The sequence below is a fragment of the Girardinichthys multiradiatus genome, chromosome 7 (assembly GCF_021462225.1).
Source record: "Girardinichthys multiradiatus isolate DD_20200921_A chromosome 7, DD_fGirMul_XY1, whole genome shotgun sequence".
NCBI classification, from domain to species: Eukaryota; Metazoa; Chordata; class Actinopteri; order Cyprinodontiformes; family Goodeidae; genus Girardinichthys; species Girardinichthys multiradiatus.
The window spans coordinates 40,078,173-40,097,695 of record NC_061800.1 but is presented as its reverse complement, the minus strand read 5'-3'; the positions used below and the strand labels follow the sequence as shown (position 1 = coordinate 40,097,695).

General features: G+C 39.0%; 1 protein-coding gene across 1 annotated transcript in view; it reads left to right on the top strand.

Moving 5' to 3' along the window:
- Window positions 1-1,033: 1,033 nt before the first annotated feature.
- tmem163a (transmembrane protein 163a) overlaps window positions 1,034-19,523 on the top strand; it is an 87,456-nt gene continuing 68,966 nt past the window's right edge. Inside the window, exons 1-2 of the mRNA XM_047371209.1 lie at window positions 1,034-1,641; window positions 11,025-11,144. Of these exons, the coding sequence (XP_047227165.1) occupies window positions 1,440-1,641; window positions 11,025-11,144 (322 nt within the window). The 5' untranslated portion in view covers window positions 1,034-1,439. The remainder of the gene's footprint in view (window positions 1,642-11,024; window positions 11,145-19,523) is intronic.

The following is a 19,523-nucleotide window of genomic DNA, read 5'->3' as shown; positions in this document are numbered from 1 at the left end:
ACAAAAAAGACCTTCACAACATCAGCAGATCAAATGGCTCCTCAAATCATTACTGACTGTGGAAACTTCTCACTAGACCTTAAGCTACTTAGATCCTGTCCATCTACCCTCTTCCTCCAGACTATGGGACCCTTGATATCCAACTGACATTCTAAATGTACTTTCACCTGAACGAGGACTTTACACCACTGAGCAATGGTCCAATCCTTTATCTCCTTAGATGTATAATGCATCCGACAGTGTCTCCACTTAAGAGTAGCTTTTAAGGAATGCTACATTTGTAGCCTTTGTGAATCACCCCAAACGCTTAAATAGGTATTGCTTCACAGTCCTCTCAAAGCTGCAGGTATGCATGTTGCTTGTGCTTTTAACACACTTTTTCCTTTTAAATTGTTGATTAGTTTGCTTGGGTGCAGCACTCTGTGAATAGACAGTTATTTATTTTAGGAAATGTGCTTGCCTTTCTTGTGGAGAGTGTCAGTGACTGATGGACAATTTTAAAGTCAGCAGTCACCCCCGGTGATTGTGCTGGCCATAACATGGCTATAACATAATTACATTTCAGAATTAAAAATATAAATTAACATAAAGAAATGACTGATTGATTGTGTAATAAATATATATATACAGTAATATGGGTTTCATTTTTTGAAATTAAACAAATGATTTTATTATTTATTACATGCTCTAACGATGAACACCGCCCTCTTTATAAAGTACAAGCAAAAAGCAGCAATCTTGCTGACTCTCTATTTTATCATCATAGTTTGGTTAAGGCTCAGGTTTGTGCTGGCAGATAAAACAGTCCCATCTGACTCACAATTTGCAGGTATGTCGTGTAGCCTACTGAAAGCTCCAGACTTGCAGCCAGAAATAATAAACCAAATAACATCCTAATACTCTGATCTTCCATCGTGAAAGCTATTATGTCATGTTTTGCGTAAAACAGCTAATGACTCGGGAACAGATAATTGTCAGGCTTGTGTCCTGCCTCAGTATGGGGATCTGATGCTGAGTTATAAGAGGAGGAGAGAAGGAGGAAGGGGAGGAGGAGAACCAACTTGCTGGCACCGCCTGCCAGATTCACCGCAGATCTGAGCTTATCGCATCATCGCTTCTAACCATAAATTAATGCTTCAGTGAGACAGGGGGTCTTCACAAAGCCTATACGGTTAACATCTCAAGGAAGGAGTTACTTCTCTCCTGATGCTTCAGAGATAAAGTTTTCTTTTACGTTTTATCTTTTCCGATCACCATCTTTTCTCTCAACCTCTCTGCAGAACCGAGTCGACACCGGTGGCATTTTGGACGCGCTGGATGGCTGTTGCACCTAACGAACCGGTGTGAATATATTTTTCTTTATTTAGTTCCCCCACCGAGCATCATCGTTATTTCCCTCTGACTCTAAGAAGCTGAGCACAAAACAGGAGGTAGAAGCAATGGAAGACCAGGTGACCCAGGAGTCCTGCCCCATCCCGGAGCCGACAGTTGTGGATCCCTGGCCGGCCACAGTGCGGAACGGCCAGTGCGCCGCGGATGGCTTCACCAACCACCAGCAGCAGCAAGCCAAGACCCCCACAGAGCCAGAGTCTTTCACAGTAAATCAGGAGATGAAGATTACTGACAGTGTGGACGGAGAAGGTAACTTTTTGTGTTTGGATATTTAACCAGCTTTAAAGGTTGGTGGATTGTTGTTTGGGTGGGATGTCTGTGTTTGAATGTGAGTGAGTGAGTGAGTGAGAGAGTGAGAGGTAGAGAGAGAGAAGGAGAGGGGGTGTGACGGAGACAGGATGGTTATTTTTATCCAAGCCAGATATTTTCGGTCTGCTCTTTGAATTATGTATAATAACCAGACATCAGTAAAATTCCTATTGGAGCAGTTATAAACATGGAGTTAAAACATTTATTCCAGTATGGAATTCATTCATTCATTCATTCATTCATTCATTCCTGCTGTTTTTCTCAGATTTAGCATAAGCTGTGTGTAGAGCCTCATGTACGATAAGCCTCAGATACCAGAGGAAATTCAGTGTCTTAAATTATAGGGACATGGCCCCAGCCCGCTCCAAGGTTGGATTCTGGTACCAGTCACATGCACGTACCAACCCTTACAGCTGCATTCACATTTTCTTAACTCCTTTTGCGCATGTGTATCCATTCCTTATCTAATGGCAAATTACAATTATAGAACAACACAAAAATGATACATAGTTTTCAGTTTTCTTTCTGCAAGTGAAAATCTAAGAAGTGTGAAGCCTCCTTTACTCCCATATTCCGAAATAAAATCCAGTGAAACCATCTGTCTTCAGAAGATGTTCTGTGAAGGCCTCAGGTTTGATAGTGAACATCAGTTAACAAACAGCCTCGTGAAGACGTGGACACAAAGCAAATAGATTTGTAAGAAATTTTGGAGATGTTTAAAGCAGCGTTAGGTTATAAAAGAATATCTCAATTTTTAAACATCTCCCCGAGCACTGTTGAATCCATCATTCAAAAATGCAAAGAGGATGGCAAAACAGCAAACATGCTAAAACAGGGGCATCCACGTAAACTGACAGAGTACTGACAAGAAAAGAAGCAAAGAGGCCCATGGTAATCCTGGAGGAGCTGCAGAGATGCTCCGCTTGAATGGGATAATCTGTTAACAGGACCACTATTAGTCATGCACTCCACAAATCTGCCTCCTTTGCACATTATCATTGACAAACCTATAAACCATCAATACTGTGGGGATGGTTTTCTTTGGCAGGGACAGGGAAGCTGGTCAGTGTTGATGGGTTAATGGGAAGATGGATGTAAACAGACCTGTTAGACTCAGAAAGACTTTCAGATTGAGGTGGAGGTTCACCTTCCAGCTGGACAACAACATTAAACATATAACCAGAGCAAAGCATCTTCAAAGCTCATTAATGTGTTAAAACGAACAAATCAAATTCCAGACATAAATCCAACTGAGAATCCTTTGCCATCTTTAAAAATTGATCATTGATAATTTAAAGTTGTGAAACAAATGTTGCCTTTTCTTTATTAAACCATTCCCCGTCTTGTTATTGCTATGATGTGAAGATGTGAGTCTTATTTGCGCTAACACTATGACAGGAGATACGGCACACCTCTGACAGGCCACCAATCCATCAGAGGACTAAAGAGAAAAGCTCAGATTTTCTTTATTTAGACTTTTGGCTGAGAAAAATATACTGCCTACTAAATCTAAGACATGACAGCACCAACCTCACCACATCATGTGCAGGGTTGTTTTCCCAGGCCTGACATCCAGCTACCCTTTGCTTCATGCAATGTTTTAATGCTAAGGATGAAATACATTGACTATAGTTACTTTTAATATGTACACAGCTTCATCCAAGCTGACCTTACTCTTATGAAGTAGTGGGATTTCAAAAACTACATCAAATTGTTATTTTTTCTTTCCTTGACTAAGCTTTGAATGTGACACAAACATTGGGGTTTGCAATTTTCAAAACATGGTGAGTGAAGGTTTATAACATCACAACTGAACTGGTAAACCTACAGAAAATGGCAGGACATGGAACACAGGCAGGGTTACAGACATGGAGTAGGTGGAAAACAGGGCAATCAAGGCAACGGATATAGAGCAGGTTGTCAACAAGAGGATCCAGTGGCAAGCAATGAAAACCAGAAAGTATAAATACAGAGGCAGGGAGGAGAAATGACCAATGAACAAGAAGGGCTAATCCGGTGAAATGTTGAGCAGCTGGTGGCAGGGAGAATGCAGAGCAACTGAAGGAGGGGGGGGTGGGGGGTGGGGGGGTGGGGGGCTAATTAACACAGATGAGTGGGAACACGGAGAAGTCCAGGGATGTAATAGAAATATCAAAAACACCTGAATGAGGCAAAAATCTAATTTACCATGAATTAACTGAAATAACCGCAACTAGGGAACATTAACAGGGAAACCAACAAGAACTCAAAACTCAAACACAGGTGAATCATCACTATAACACAATTTAGGTAAAATCACATCATATTCAACGGTGAAGCTATGCAAGAGTCCAGATAAAATCAGGCAGATCATTAGTGGTTACCTCAAAAGAAAAGTATGCAGCCATTATCACTTTGCATCTAAAGATAGCTACTAAAAATAATGAAACTGTTTTCCTCATCATAAATCATTTTAAATTGAGAGATTCAGTTGCAGTGAAGAAATCTTCAGGCGTCATGGATCTTCTTCTGAAGAGTGAGATGCAGAATTTTGTTGCCAACAGTGCAGAGTTTGCAGAACAGGCAGTACCATTTGTACAGCAGCCTCGTGACAAGAATGACAGCAACCAAAGCAAGAGAAATATTAAGGACAGCTTGAAATTTACCAGAAAGTACAAGGATGAACAGCAGAAGATTGGTGCAACATATTTTCTCTGATTATTCCTCCTAATTGTTTGAGAGATCAAAACAACATGAGAAGATGAGCTACCACAAGCCCTCTATGTGCCTGGCAGTGTGTGGTCATGCTTCTGATCCAGGGAATTGGACAATTCTGGCCAAAAATATTTAACATTATATTCTTTTGTAAAGTCAGTTGTGTATATATGTATATTTAAAAAGATATTCTTTATCTCCACCTTTGTATATACCAAAAAAAACAAAAAAACAATCCTCACTGAGAGCAAAGTGTAATGGAGTCAAATTCCTTGTTTGTCTGCACAAACTTGGCAATAAAGCTGATTCTGATTCTGAAAAACTCCATTAATAGAGATTGATCAACATGTTATCCAAGGCATCTTCCAACAGTCAAAGAACAGTTTGGCGATGATTTGTTGATTTCTTAGCATGACAGAGCACAGTGTCAAAAGGTAAAGGTGATGACCATAACCCAAAGATCCGAACACTGCAATTTTGGACCTGTGGCCAGAACACTCCCACGATCTTAATCCCACTGAGAACCTCTCACCAGTTCTGGAAAACGTACAGAAAGTCAACAAATTAGATAAACCCCAAGAACGAACAGGACAAGGATGGATCACTTTCAAGATTACAAAAGTTCTAAAGAGGATTTCATGTGATAGATGAACACAGAAAAGATATTGGTATGAAGAGGAAAATATACTGAGAAATATACTTGAGAAATTCCTCTCACATAAATGTTAAAAATATAGTCCAGAAAAACTGATCTATTGTTCCAATAATCTGTCATAAACAACTGTGCAGAAAAGGCTTATTCAATGTTTTGATTAGTTTTCCTGTAGTTTTAGTCTCTCAGGTCTCAGTAAAGTGTATTCTCAATCATTATACAGGCCTGATGTTCATTTATCTTGGGAAAGGTGTGACAAAGATAAAATGCCAGCACACCCACATACACAGACATACTTTCGCTCACAGAAGAGTGTGCAGAAACCTGTGCATGAGTCACAGAGAGATGTGAGCTGTGAGGAGTTGTTGAACACATGCCTTCTGTCTGTTCTCCCAGCCAGGAATCATGTGAGCTGAGTGATTTACCATGCTGTCTCACTTCCCCTATCTTACACAAACTCACACACACGCAGAGGCTGGTTAGTTTAGGTTTTACCAAGTTTATTTCTTTTCAATGAATTTTCAGCTTCTCTGCGAAGGATACCATTGAAATAGTTTTGTCTTTAAGATTTATAGAATAACTCTCATTAAATGCCGTCTATATAAGTTACAGAAGAGAGGTCTGGTGTTACAGGATGTCCGGAACAAATGGTTGATTAGAAAGTCAGTATTTAAGGTGTGAACAACTGTAAGACACCTTTACTTGAAGTAAACCTGGGTGTATTTCATGATGAAGTAATATTTTCTTTTTAACATTAACATGACTCAGCAGTTTTAAATGAAATGCCTCCTTGTTCACACCTAACAAATTGGGTTGTTAGAAACTTGAAACTTACTTATATGCAAGGAGAAAGGATTTGAGTGCTTTAATGATTGTACTTGTAATTGTCTCATGTCATTTTTTATTTTCCCCATCCTGATGTAATCCATGAAAACAGTTCTTTTGAACACTGCAGGCGCACTAAATATGGTGACTTGTTTAAATGTTTTTTTTCCAGGCTTTCAGAAATCAGTGGTGTTTTTGCCTTACTTAAGAAACCTTTAGATTGATTTATACTACTGGCCAGCTGCTAAGCTTAAAACAAGATTGTATTTTTTTAATTGAAGTATTTTGTTTGCTCCAAATCAGAGGCTAATCTCTGCCAATGACTGTGTAAACAGACTTTTATTTTAGCTTTCTTTGCTGGGGGCACCAGAGGATTTTTAAGATTCTTTTTGGAAGCATGTGATTCTATAAAATTTCTTCTTTGATTTTTTTTAACATTCACAGCAATCAGATGCAGTAGAGCTTTAATAAATGGTGAAGGTCAAAGAGAAGACTATAATAAACAAAGGTTCTGTTTTCATATTTTTGCCTCCATTTAGACATTTTTATGTAATTTAATAATTCACCAGTCTTTTTGGTTATACATCGGTCACTGCATACAGTCACGACATCAAAACACAAATAAATCCATCCATCCATCCGTCCGTCCGTCCGTCCGTCCATTCCGTAAATTCATTATGAACATTTGCATTTTTGCTTAAAAATAAACTATAATAGAAAAGTATTTCATTTCGACCTGCAAACTATTTGAGAACCCTGAGGACAGAACAAAACGGAGAAAAAAGTGGCAGTTTATTTAAATGTGGAACATGATTTACTAATCACGCTGCTGTCCGCTCAAAGAACAATCATCAAATCACTAAAAACCCAACTTGTCTCTCAGTGCTCCCAATAATATGGCTAACAATGAGACCTGATCAGTTAGGACTGTGAACAATATTTCACACAAACGAGGTATTTATGACACCCAAATTTAATAAAAAGCATTATTCTAGAAACAACACTGACAAGATACATATAAAAAATCACTCATATCTTTTAATGATTTTTGTAAATATTTTCTTTCCAAGTGCTAATCCTTACACGCCAGCAGTATCAATATTTCAACATCCTAGTCTTGCTGAAGCAGCTTCATAAACTGTTTTGTCAAGAAAAACATTACCTTTCTGGATCATGATGAAAAATAATACACAGTAATGTTTTAACTTTCCCTTAGTGAAGTTCTTTGCAACCACCCAAGATCGGTTTATTAATTATTTTTCTCAAAATTAGAATACATGTTTTTTTACTTATTTGAAACATTCCCAGGAATTACCATTATTCTATCACAGCTGTCTTTTAGCATGGGCGGTTCTAGACGGGGGCCAACAGGGTCCTGATCAGGGTCCTGTAGAAATGGTCCTGGACCCTATTATGGCCCCTGTAGTAAAGACATAATACTAAATGAATTTCTTATGATGATATGTGGTGGCACAGAAACCGTAACTAATTGGTCCCTTGGACCAATTAAATTTATTACTTTTACAGTTTTACTTTAACAATTAATGACAAATTAAGGTGTTGCAATTTTAGCTTCAGCTGTATTAAGACAGGATCAGAGTTTTCATTTGCAGCTACAGAGCTGCAGGTTGCTCTGTGGCTCACTTAATATATTAAACCATGAAATATTGCCCTGTTATTTTTAATTTTTTTGCTGTGTTTCCCCATTAAAAAAAACCCTGGCCCCTCTGATAAATCTGGTCTAGAACCGCAACTGGTTTTTGGACACCAACAGAATTACTTGTCATTTTGTTTAAAAATATATTTCTTAAATTATTGATGTCATCTTAATTAAAAATCAAAATTTTAATTAAAAATCTTTCAAGTTAGATAATTACAGGTTAAGGAGTCATTGCTGAATGTGGTATGCCTGGAGATGGCTGTTGTGCAGCATAGCTATTAAACAGGTAGAACAGCAAGTTTTCGCTATAGCTGCCGTTTTTCTGCTTATGTTCATCCTCTCTATAACAGGATGGAATATTGACAACCTGCAGGTAAGACACAGCTGGGTTTTATGTTTAACCAGCTCCATTGCATTGTTTCAAAATCCAGCTGGAAATACTATCAACACCAACAGGTTTCATTTCACCTTCCTTCTGCTAAGAAAACTAAATCCTGACTGTGGCGCATGTCTGACAAAAAGTCAGAAGCAGTAATCAAAGTGGTGAGGACAGCCACCATTAAGCTGCTGGTACAATTGTTGGTTACCACGGAGATTCCAGATGCAGGTTACCCTGCTACTTGGGATTAGTGTTATTCAAATGCTGTTTAATCTCCTTCATCTCGAGTAACATGCTTAGTCATCTAAATCTTCAAAGAAAAACTTTTCAAAAGAAATGCTTTTCATTTCATTTTAGATTTTTTGGATGTTACATTACTTGCTAACTGTCCAGTATTCTTTAACTTACTAACTCAAGAAAGGCACAGACTGAGGTGTTTTAAATACATAGTGCCACTCATCTGCCTGGTTTTGTCTTGGTTTTGTGGAACCACTAACAATGCGCAAGACAAATTTCAGGATACAATGACAGCCAACAGCATTAAAATCCCCTGGATGTAAAAGTTCAAGCTCTTGAATAATACATGACTGCAGAGCCATCCTCACGTTTCATGTGACGGAGCTGCAGGCTGTTAGAAATCTGGGCTGTTTAGTCTGTTACTTCAGGCAAAGACTTTCCTCACAAACCCCAGCAGGACTGAAATTCATTAGAAAAATTAATCTAGTTCCATCTCAGTTTACTATGGTAGGGTGTTCAACTAAGGCTGATCTGACACCACATAAAGGGATAAAAGGATTGAAACACAGTGCAAGTTTTGATACTAAGTGGGCCTGGGAACACAATGGGCTTTATGTATAGGACCCCTTGGGTTGACAAAATACAATCTATATTGGGAGAACCCTTTGTGTGCACTATTTGCAGTCATGAATATTTTATATATTTCTGTTACTTCCCATAAAATATCCTATAATATCTCACAAAGGAAATGTTTACATATCAAGGTCTAATCCTTTAAGCCGATTTATCTCTGGAAAAATAAAAACAAAAAACTAGTTTTACCATTAAACAAAATATATTAACTAAAATGTATTTTTTAATTTAAATGGTCTGAATTTATATAGCACCTTTCCAGTCATACTGACCACTCAAAGTGTTTTACACTAGACCCACATTCACATTCATACACCGATTCACATAGCGGTTGGCAATTTGAGGTTAAGTGCTATACTCAGGGGCACATTGACATGTGGGAGGAGAAAGCTGGAATCAAACCCACAACTCTCAGATTGCAAGACAACCACTCTTCTCACTGAGCCACAGTTGCCTTTAAGATAATGTTAGTACACCCTTTCCCTGAATAGCTACTATTATCTACTTTGGCAGACAACTGAAGTGAGATGGCTCTTGTAGCAGTCTACCAGTCTCTGACACCAATCTAGGAAAAGTTTCCTCCATTGGTCAAGGATTTTGGTGGATTTACTGGTATGTTTGTCGTGTTGCCAGGTCCATTTTAGCTTCAGCTTAAAAATCTTTTACTGATGGTCTCATATTTTCGTCATGCACCCTCCGATACACGGTAGAATTCATGTTGGATTCTTTCATTGTGAGCTGGCCAAGTCCTGCTGGAGCAAAGAATACCACAGTCAGATCAATGCTTTATAGTTGGTATGAGATCTTTTTGATGGAATGTTGCATTTGGTTCATCCCAAACATGTCTTCTGTTCTTGTGTCCAAATAGTTACATTTTTGGCTCCCCTTTTCAAATACCATTATGAACATTAGTCTGGCATTTATGTTTAACTTAGGAGAGCAGTCAGACTGTGCAGCCATGCACTTCAATATGAACAGTAGAGCAAGAGTCTGCTGTATGTCTGTGATGACATTTTTGGGTTTTTGAAGACCTCTTTTAGCATCTTGCGGTTAGCTCTCAGGTTGAATTTGCTTGGTGGGACAGAGCTGGACATGTTGACATCTTGGCCTGCTGCTTTAATGTTGTTTCCAAAGATCTCAGACAGCTTTTTTGATCTTTTTATGTTTGCCTTTGCAAGTTGAAATAAGTCTGAGTCTAAGTTGATTTTTCACCTGAAAATGTATTTTTTCTTGTATTTAAAAAATTTATTTTCTTCAGTTTTTAATTGTTTGTCTAATAATAATTAAACAAACAATAAAAAAAATACTAATAATTTCTTAGCCATGTTAAAATGGAGCCCTGTGATGGACAGGCGACCTGTCCAGGGTGTACTCCGACTCCCGCCCATAGACTGCTGGAGATAGACTGCACCAGCTTCCCCGCGACTCAGTGTGGAAGAAGCGGTAGAAAATGACTGACTGTTAAAATGGAAATTAAATATCTATATGTCCAAATATGTTAGAAAATACAATGTGTAATGTTTTTCACAGGGCAGTAGGTGTCTGCCTAATCTGAGATGGGTATTACGACAAGCATTTCAAACTGTGCAGCACATCTTGGACCCATATGGGTCTAATTTCTTACCCAGAGTTGCCCTGCATCAAACATTTACAAGCAATTAATCTGAGGATATTGTGTCCCATGGACACTTGCACCAAATTGTCTTTGTGTTTACTACTGATATGGGCCAACTATATGTACATTTTGGCTGGATGGCTAAAAATGCTATAATGGATTGATACTGGTTTCCTCTAGTACCTCTCGAAGTCTGTTGAGGTCTCCAAAGGTCGGTAAGAGTAAAACTTAAAACCTTAAAAGAAAACGTTCGCAAATGTTTCTTCCATGACCCATACGATTTAGTGTTTCTGGCATTACACAGTCCTTTTGGGACTCCTGAATAAAATTGATTCATAGATTTTTTAAAACACAATTTCTTATCTGATCCCAAACTCACCACTGACCTCCTGATCTACAGTAACGCACCAATCAACGTGAGTCAGTCAAATTGAAATTTAAAACATAAACAAACAAAGGTTAATTCGTCTTTAAGTGAGATTAATAGATTAAATAATTTCTTATTTTTCCTGAGGGTGCCTGATATTCCCACAAAGTGTCACAGAACATCATAATGACTCTCTCAAACATACACAAAAAGAATAGCAGTAGTAGCCTTCTAAGATTGTTTACTCATGTTTCTGTGCAGGTCTTCTTGAGAGCAGCATGCGCCTGAAGCCCCACGAGGCACAGAACTACAGGAAGAAAGCTCTTTGGGTCTCCTGGATCTCCATTGTGGTCACACTTATCCTGGCTGTGGCAGCTTTCAGTAAGCATTTAAAACCCATGATATTTAAACCTCCAACAAGAGCACATATGGAGCCATAAAGTGACTCGGATATTTCTGTTCAGCAGTAATTAGTTTTAAGTAGTAGATCGCTTCTCACTTCCGAGTTGATTACAAGAAGATGCTTTTATCCAAATGTGTCTTTTGTTCTACAAAACCACTTTGTAGATTGCTTTAAAGTAGGAGATGTTTTGCTACATTGTAATTAAAGCTTTTAGGTTAAATTTCTGTGAAAAAGTAGCTGACCCCCTACAGATTTCTTCTGTTACTAAGTATTTCAGATCAAACCAATTTTAAAAACAGAAAATGGGAGCCAAAGTAATGGCAAAATGCAGTTTTTAAATGATAATTTATTGTATTAAGAGAAAAAAAAACCTATCCAAACCATACTAGCTAATGCCCCCCCCCCCCCCCCCTTAATTGTTAAATTAACTGTGAATGCCCCACTTTTTAAACGCAAGATTACACATAATATAGAATCACATAAGTAGCACTTATCTGACAACATGATGTAGGCTTAAAGATCTCCAAAAGCAGCATCTTATGCCCAAATTTGCAGAAATTCAAGAACAGATGAGAAACAGACATGGCCGTCTATCAGTATAAAGACGGCTATAGGCCCCAGAGACCCACAGAGACCACCATTATCCGGAGATTTAGACAAACACATAACAGTGGAGAACCTACCCAGGAGTGCCCAACAAAAATACTTAAAGAACACATTGAGGACTCATCAAGGAGGTCACAAAGGAACCCTGAACAACATTTAAAGCACTGCAGCCCTCATTTGATTCAGCTAAGGTCAGTGTTCATGATTCAACAAAAAAAAAAAAGACACAATGGTGTGTGGTGAGTTACAAAGTACAAATCACTGCAAGCCTTAAAGAACACAAAGACCCGTCTGATATTTACCAGAACAAATGTAGAAGATCTGGAAGACTTCTGGGAAGATTTTCCGTAGACTGATGGGACAAAAGTGGAACTTTTTGGAAGTTCTCATTACATCTGCCTTAAAACTAACATAGCATTGTAGAGAACAAAAAAATTTTTGGAGAAACTCAAACATGGCGGTGGTGGTGAAATTTTATGGGGTGCCTCACTTCTTCAGGACCTGCATGAGTTGCTGTAACTGATGGAAACAGGAATTCTGCTCTCTATCACAAAGTCCCTAAGAAGACTTGACCTCAAACACTCTGTTTATGCTTGAAAACACTTCACTGTATCATGTTGTGTAGGTTTAAAGTTGGACTAAAGTGCAGACAGGAACTCGGCATCAGCATTGTGAAGGATTTAATAACAAAACAGAAAAATGTACAGGTCTTTTTTATTATCAATAAACCTTTATTTATACAGGTAGTCTCAATTACAAGAGAAACCTGTCTTGAGCAGGGCGAATAAGACATTGTGCACAGGCAGAGAATCCAGCAACAAACAGTGAAAAACCAGGAGCTTAAATAGTGATGCAAGGGTGGAAAATGACAAAGGAACCAGAAGAGCTAATCAGTGGCGATATGGAACAGCTGTGGCAGAATGAAAGCAGGGAAGCTGAGGGAGGGAGACTAAGGGTGTATTTACACCTGCCACTTTTGGTCTGCTTTAAGCAGACCAGACTTTGTTTCACCCCTTGGTCTGGACCTTTTGTGCAGGTGTGAATACACTTAAGCGAACCCTGGACCGGATCAAACAACTGGACCGAGAGCCACTTTTTGAAGTGGTCTTGGGCTGCTTCCAAACGGACTCTGGTGCGGATCGTTTATGGTCTGAATATGAACCGGCGCCGATCCGAACCAACTACAGAAAATGTACATCTCTTTGGACTTAACAAGCCAACGTAGCCGGTACCAAAGGTGTATGTTGTACTGAAATCACTAATGTAAAAAACTCATTGTCAGTTTAACACTTAATCGCAGTTGTTGTCATCAAGCGTGGCATAACATCTGTTTAAATAGGGGAGCGATTACTTTTTTTCCCCATAATTCCAGCTTAGTTTGGATAGCTTTTTTCTTAATTAATAAAATATTCAATTGTAAATTCCATTTACCTACGTTATCTTTGTCCGATATTAAAATTAGCTCAATGTAAAACATCTATGTGTCACAAAGCAAAAACAGAAGAAATCTGTAAGGGTGCAAACACTTACATGTCTCACTCCTGTATCTGCAGAGCAAAAACAGATATTTGAAGTAAACTGCTCTTGGAATTCATATTAAATTATTAAATTAGATTATGGTTTTTCTGGGAGTGTTCAGATGTCTTGGTAGGTGTATGTTTAAGCCTAAATATGATATTGTGTCTTGTAATGTTGTTGTACTCAAGACTGGTCTTGGTCTCAAGAGCAGTGTTAAGACCACATAAGTCTTGGCCTTGTCTCAGATGTGCTGAAGCAGCCAAGATCAAAGCTAAACCAGTCAAGATCAAAGCCGAGACATCCTTTGTGTTTACAGCAACTTTGTGTGAAACTCCTAAATATATTCGAATGCAACCAATAAAGTGTTTTGCTTTGACAATTTCAGCACTGTCACATGCAAACAGACATGTTGAGGATGAAAAAAAGGAGAAGTATTTTCTAGTGCAAATATATGGTTGTTTTTCTATCTGCACAACACGCAGAAAGAAAGAAGTGAGTTAAGTCGTCCATGTTCTCCTGTCGCCTCCACCCACTCTGCCTGTAGCTAATACTCAGTCAGTTAACGATTGGCTGGATCTTTGTGCTCTTTAGTGTCCGTCTGGTTTGTCTGTGTCACTTGCAATCAGCTTGAGATTAATTGGACCAGTGGCATGTAGTTGAGGGTTTGCGAATAAGATTGGGTTTATCTAAATGTTCTGGCAGAGCACCTAAATGAAAAAGTAAAGCACACCAATGCAACCCGTTTGTTCTTAGCCCTTTTTTACATGAGCTTGCTAATGAGCTGTTACAGGTAGATTTTCTTTAAACATTTGCAGAAATTTCATTATTATGATTACAACAATGGTTTAAAAAAAATAATCCTTTCATTGGTCTGGTTTTTGTGTTGTACATGGTCTGGCCTCCTGAAAAGTCTAGCTCTTGTTTTGTGTTGGTCTTGGTACTGTCAGATAAGTCTTGACTCTTTCTTGGGTACTACACTAGTGTATTGTGGTGTGTGTATTTTATGGATGCGTGAGTAAGGTTATGACGACAAAAAGCATGTGCTTTTCCTCACATTGATGCGATGAAGGTCAGCTGTTGACGGAATACCAAATAAATGAATCAAATCCATGTTTTAGTGGAGATATGCTGGTGCAGACAACGTGAGCAAGACACTCATACATTTGTTGTGAAACTGCGGACAGACAAAAAAACCTCATCAAATCATCTTTGTTCTAGCAGACAGTTTGGCTGGAGCAAATTAAAAGATGCTCAACTACAGCACGAAACCAAATGATCAATCAGTCATACTTACAAGATTTTCCTCCCTTTAAAAATTATAATACTCAGTTCTTTGTTCCTCCTTTTTCCCTTCTAGCTTTTATTACAATTTTGTCTAATCAGAGCAATATATGATATTAGGAACTTGACGAATATAGCAGGGCTGCACGGTGGTGCAGTTGGCAGCACTGTTGCCTTGCAGCAAGAAGGTCCTGGGTACAACTCCCAGGCGGTGGTCTTTCTGCATGGAGTTTACATGTTCTCCCCCTTGCATGCGTGGGTTCTCTCCAGGTACTCTGGCTTCCTCACAAAATCCAAAAACATGTCTGGAAGAAGCGGTAGAAAATGACTGACTGACAAATATAGCAAGCATGGATTAACTTTTAACTTACTTCCTCATATTCTTCGGGACAGAGCTTAGTTTTGCTTGAGGAGATTTTTTTGTTCTGCATATTGCGCATTAAGTCAGTGATCATATGGATGTTGTGACAGGATGCAGCAGCAGTTGCAACACATATTCAGTTGCCTTGTGATTTGCAAATGTCTGCGGTGGAAAAAAGATATCCAGCTATGTCATCATGTGTAAGCAAAATGCCAAGATGTTACAGGAATAAAAGGAATAAAAATACACAAAATCAACAAATTGCACGACAAACGTGGATGTACATGGGGATGATGCGACATTGGGATGTAGGTGATCAACTCTCTTTCTCAGTCCATTTTTTTTGTAATCAGAATGACTTTTCTAATCTTAAACAACATAACACTTTAGTCTTTATAACTATATTATAACTGACAAGGTTTCCACATTCAGTCACCAACCTGTTATCACAAGCATGTAATCACTTCACTGAATAAAACACGTCATATTGAAAGTCTGACACCATTAACAACATTTACATTTGTGGTTAATTATGAATTATTTCAAAGTTAGACTAAATGACTTTGATACAAATCTTTACTTTTCATCTCAAAGAATGTTTATCTGTGCTGTCAGACAAACAGATAAACCGGACAGTAACAACCTAGCAAGCGTGGGTAAGAGTTTGCTTTGACTAAATCTATGACTCTACATGGACATTTAAAGGGACCAGAAAAAAATATTCTCTGTTCACACCTTTACGTGTTTTGTCGCATTGCAAATTCTCAACCCAAATTGCATCTCGACCTGTTTGCAGTACGTGCGAACAAACCATTTCATACTACTTAGCCATTGTGTGAGTTTATTTTTCTTCGTAGTTAACTATTGTTATGAATTTTGAAAATAATCAAAAAAATTTAATGTGAAGTAAAATTTAATTTACTTCACATTTTTTTCTGGTGATAGTGTGTGTGCTTGGCTGTTTGTCTAGCATGTCTTTGTGTTTTTCTGGGATGTTCAGCCAATTGTGATCCATCCATCCATGATCCTCCACTTACTCGAGATCGGGTAACAACTTCTAGAGGGAAACCCAGACATCCATCTTCTGGAGCGACACCCTTCAGCTTATTCTAGTGAATCCCAAAGTGTTTGCAGAACATTAGGGAAACTTAGTTCTTCAGGTGAGGTGTATATCCTGCCCCAGTATGACAGATTATGTTTCCTGAACAAAGCAAAATAACTCTTGAGTGACCTCCCGATGATATATATTATTAGGTTTAGTCACATAGCCTCATAATCACTTTTCCTTACAGTAGACAAAAAGTAAGTCATAGAATATGTCTTTAAGTCATCAGTTGTCAAAGTGGACAGGAAAAGTTTACAAGGTGAGTTCAAATTGATGCATGGTTGTCAGGTATGAAATAACACTGGGCAACAGGACCAGAACCCCAACAAGAGCCCTTGCCAATGAAAGTAATGCAGACAGAAAGACTTTACAAGGACATGAAAAGGAAGCAGACAGAAAAATAGAGAAAGACCATGAATGGATGTGTAGATATGCTCTCCTCATCTAGTCACAACCACAGAGCTGAATGGATGAGACAGGGCACTGAGTGAGTAAATTAAAATATTAATGCCACTCTTTCTTGTTGTGTTTCCACACTGCGTGGAATTGAAGAAATCCTGTTCATGTGAAGAACAGAGTAAAAGACAGATATGGGAGCGGGCAGAATGAGAGACAGACGGATGTAAAGGAGGGAACTGCTGAAAGGCACCATTACACCAGAGGATGAGTCAGGACAGGACAGGGTGGGTCCTGGCAGGCCACATCAGGGATTTAGTGGCTATGATGGCTGAACTTTAAAGAACACCAGCTTTCTGTTTCCTCCTGCTTGTGCCCTAGTGTTCTTTTGCCTTTGAGTGTATCAATCTCCCATTTTTTATCCTTTTTAATTATTTTCCTACTTTCAACTTTCTTGCCCGTTTTCCTGTTTTCTACTTCTTCCAATCTGTGTGTTAGTAAGCTGACAAAATCAGCTTAAACTATTTTGTATCATAGATGTACATCTTTTGCAAGTTTTCCCCTCAAGTAGAGATGTTTTCACAAAAGCAGGCTAAGTGTCAAGGTCTCCTTATATTTATGATTCTGTTTCTGCAAGCCTTTTTTAGGATTTGCTCTCTCTCCTTTTTCTTTCTGTCTCTGAGGAACTCTGCAGAGATTCTCAGCTACTCTAACCTTTAGCAAGATTTTAAGAATTCAGAACGGAGGATTCAAGCCGGTCCTCCTCTGCTCCACTTTCAGATGTGTTGAATGTCTCGGTCATAAATGGTCGCTCTGTGTTAGCTTGCGACCTTCTCAACGAGCTGTCCTTTGTGGTCTCCCGTTCACCTGTGAAAGTGGTACAAGTTTGTTAAGGCTTATCAGACATATCGGGCTTGGACTGGGAGCTCACATATATCTTGTTAAGAGCTATCGTGTGGTTTTTCACAGGGACAGAACCTGGAAATGTCATTTGGGGAATGTATCCGACTTCAGAATTGTGTCAAGTGAGAGCACATAGACTACACAGTTTAAAATCATTTAACAAATTTTCAATAACCAATAGAGTATGTCCTTGTTTTAGGTGAATGTGAAAACCTACACTCAATGGCCACATTATTTAGCACACCTTGTGAGTACCTGCCAGACCCCCTTTTTGCCTTCAGAACTGCCTTAATTCCTTGATTCAAAAAGGTATTAGAAACATTCTTTAAAGGTTTTGGTTCATATTGACATGATAGAATACATGATATGAATCTCCCACTCCACCACACCCCAAATGTGCTCCTTTGGATTGAAATCTGGTAACTATCGAGACCTATGGGGACATTGTACTCATTTACTTGTGTTATTGCTAGAAGCATCCATCAGAAGATGTGTACACTTTGGCCATAAAGGGGACATAGTCAGCAACAATTGGGGCTGCACACAATATTGCAAGTATATTTCTTCATCGCAATATCGCTGTGTGCAGCATACATATCGCAGAAGACTGTTTGGAGTGGAGAGGTTGTTGGGTAATATGTTTCAACTGTATGAACTTGCATATTCTTTGATTGCTGTAGCCCATCTTCTTCATGTTCAACATGTGTTTTCAGACATGATATTCTGCTTACCTTGGTTGTGGCCATTGTTTATTTGAGCATTTGCCTTTCATCTTGAATCACTCGACTCATTCTCCTTAGACCTCCGATATCAACAGTGCATTCTGGTTCACAAGAATGCTGCTCAGTAGATATTCAGTCTATTATGAGTCAGAAACAGGCAGACCCAAGATTCAGCCAGACACAGTACTGAAAATTTAAAAAGTTTATTCAGCCACAGGAAAAAGTCACTCAGTTTAAACTCCACACAGCTTCCGGGAAACACTGGGGCAGAAAGATGGATTAGTGACTTGTAATTCCTTCAGATATTGCAAGGATCTGAAAAGTCCCTAACCTGCTCTTGTCTTGGGTAGAACTTAAAACCCAGAGGGGAAACCTCGGTGGGTGGCAGGCAGTGATCTCCACAGCGCAGGTGAAAACTAGCAGCAAGCTGCAGTCGGATCTCTGACTGATCCAACTCCTCAGCTGACGAAGCTGAACTCCAGATGGTTCTTGCTAGGATAGGAACTAACCTACAGGTTAGGACTCAAAACAGGCAAGAGAGGCAGGTGGTCTTAGGCTGAATAATCGAAGGACTAGGCTGGTTCAATAATCCGGGAACAGAAACAGGGTCAATGATTGGAACAGAGACGTCAGGCAAGGGGTAGGCTGAGGCATAAACCAGATGCAGGAAGCAGGGTCAAAAAGCAATGATCAGACAGGAAAGAACGCTGGATATCTACTCACACAATGGCTTTCAAAAATCTGGCACCATCTGCTTGTCAAAGTCAGTATATATCAGGGAAGACACAGGTGCTTGGCATGCCACAGTTGCACTGCACTGCAGCACTCACCAGGTGCATCTCATCTGCTGATTGCAGCCAGGGAGACAGGGTAGAGAAGGACATGCAGACGTGCCAGAATCATAACACAGTCTTTTACAGACTGTTCTTTGTAAACCACAGAGATGGCTGTGTGTGAAACACCCAGTAGATCAGTAGTATCTGAAAGACTCAGACCAGCCTAACAAGCAACTGAGCAGGTGTACCAAAGAAAGTGACCAGTGAGTGTATATTCTGATTAAATTCAATTGTAGTTAAATTTTATAAGCAGATCAGCAAATTAACATTTACAAAAAAATGAATGTTTGTAAGAAGAGTAGAACCACTGGAAAGAATTCAGAGGAACAGGCAAAAGTGGAAAGGAAAAGCTCCAGCTAAACATAAACATAAACAGACCTTAGGAAGAAAAACTCAGAATTGATTGACGCTATACCTACCGATAGGTAGATTCATTAGGACATCAAGAGTAAGAAGACAGTAGAGGAGGTCATTGCCCTCCAGCTGCCTGGAAACAATGCAGTATAGTTAAAGCCATGGCTGTTGGGAGCTGGTTTGGAAAGACATACCTGAACGATCTGCTTTTAGAAACTATAAACAACACTGTAGTCTGGGACCAAAGTGTTCTATTGTGAATAAATGTTATAATG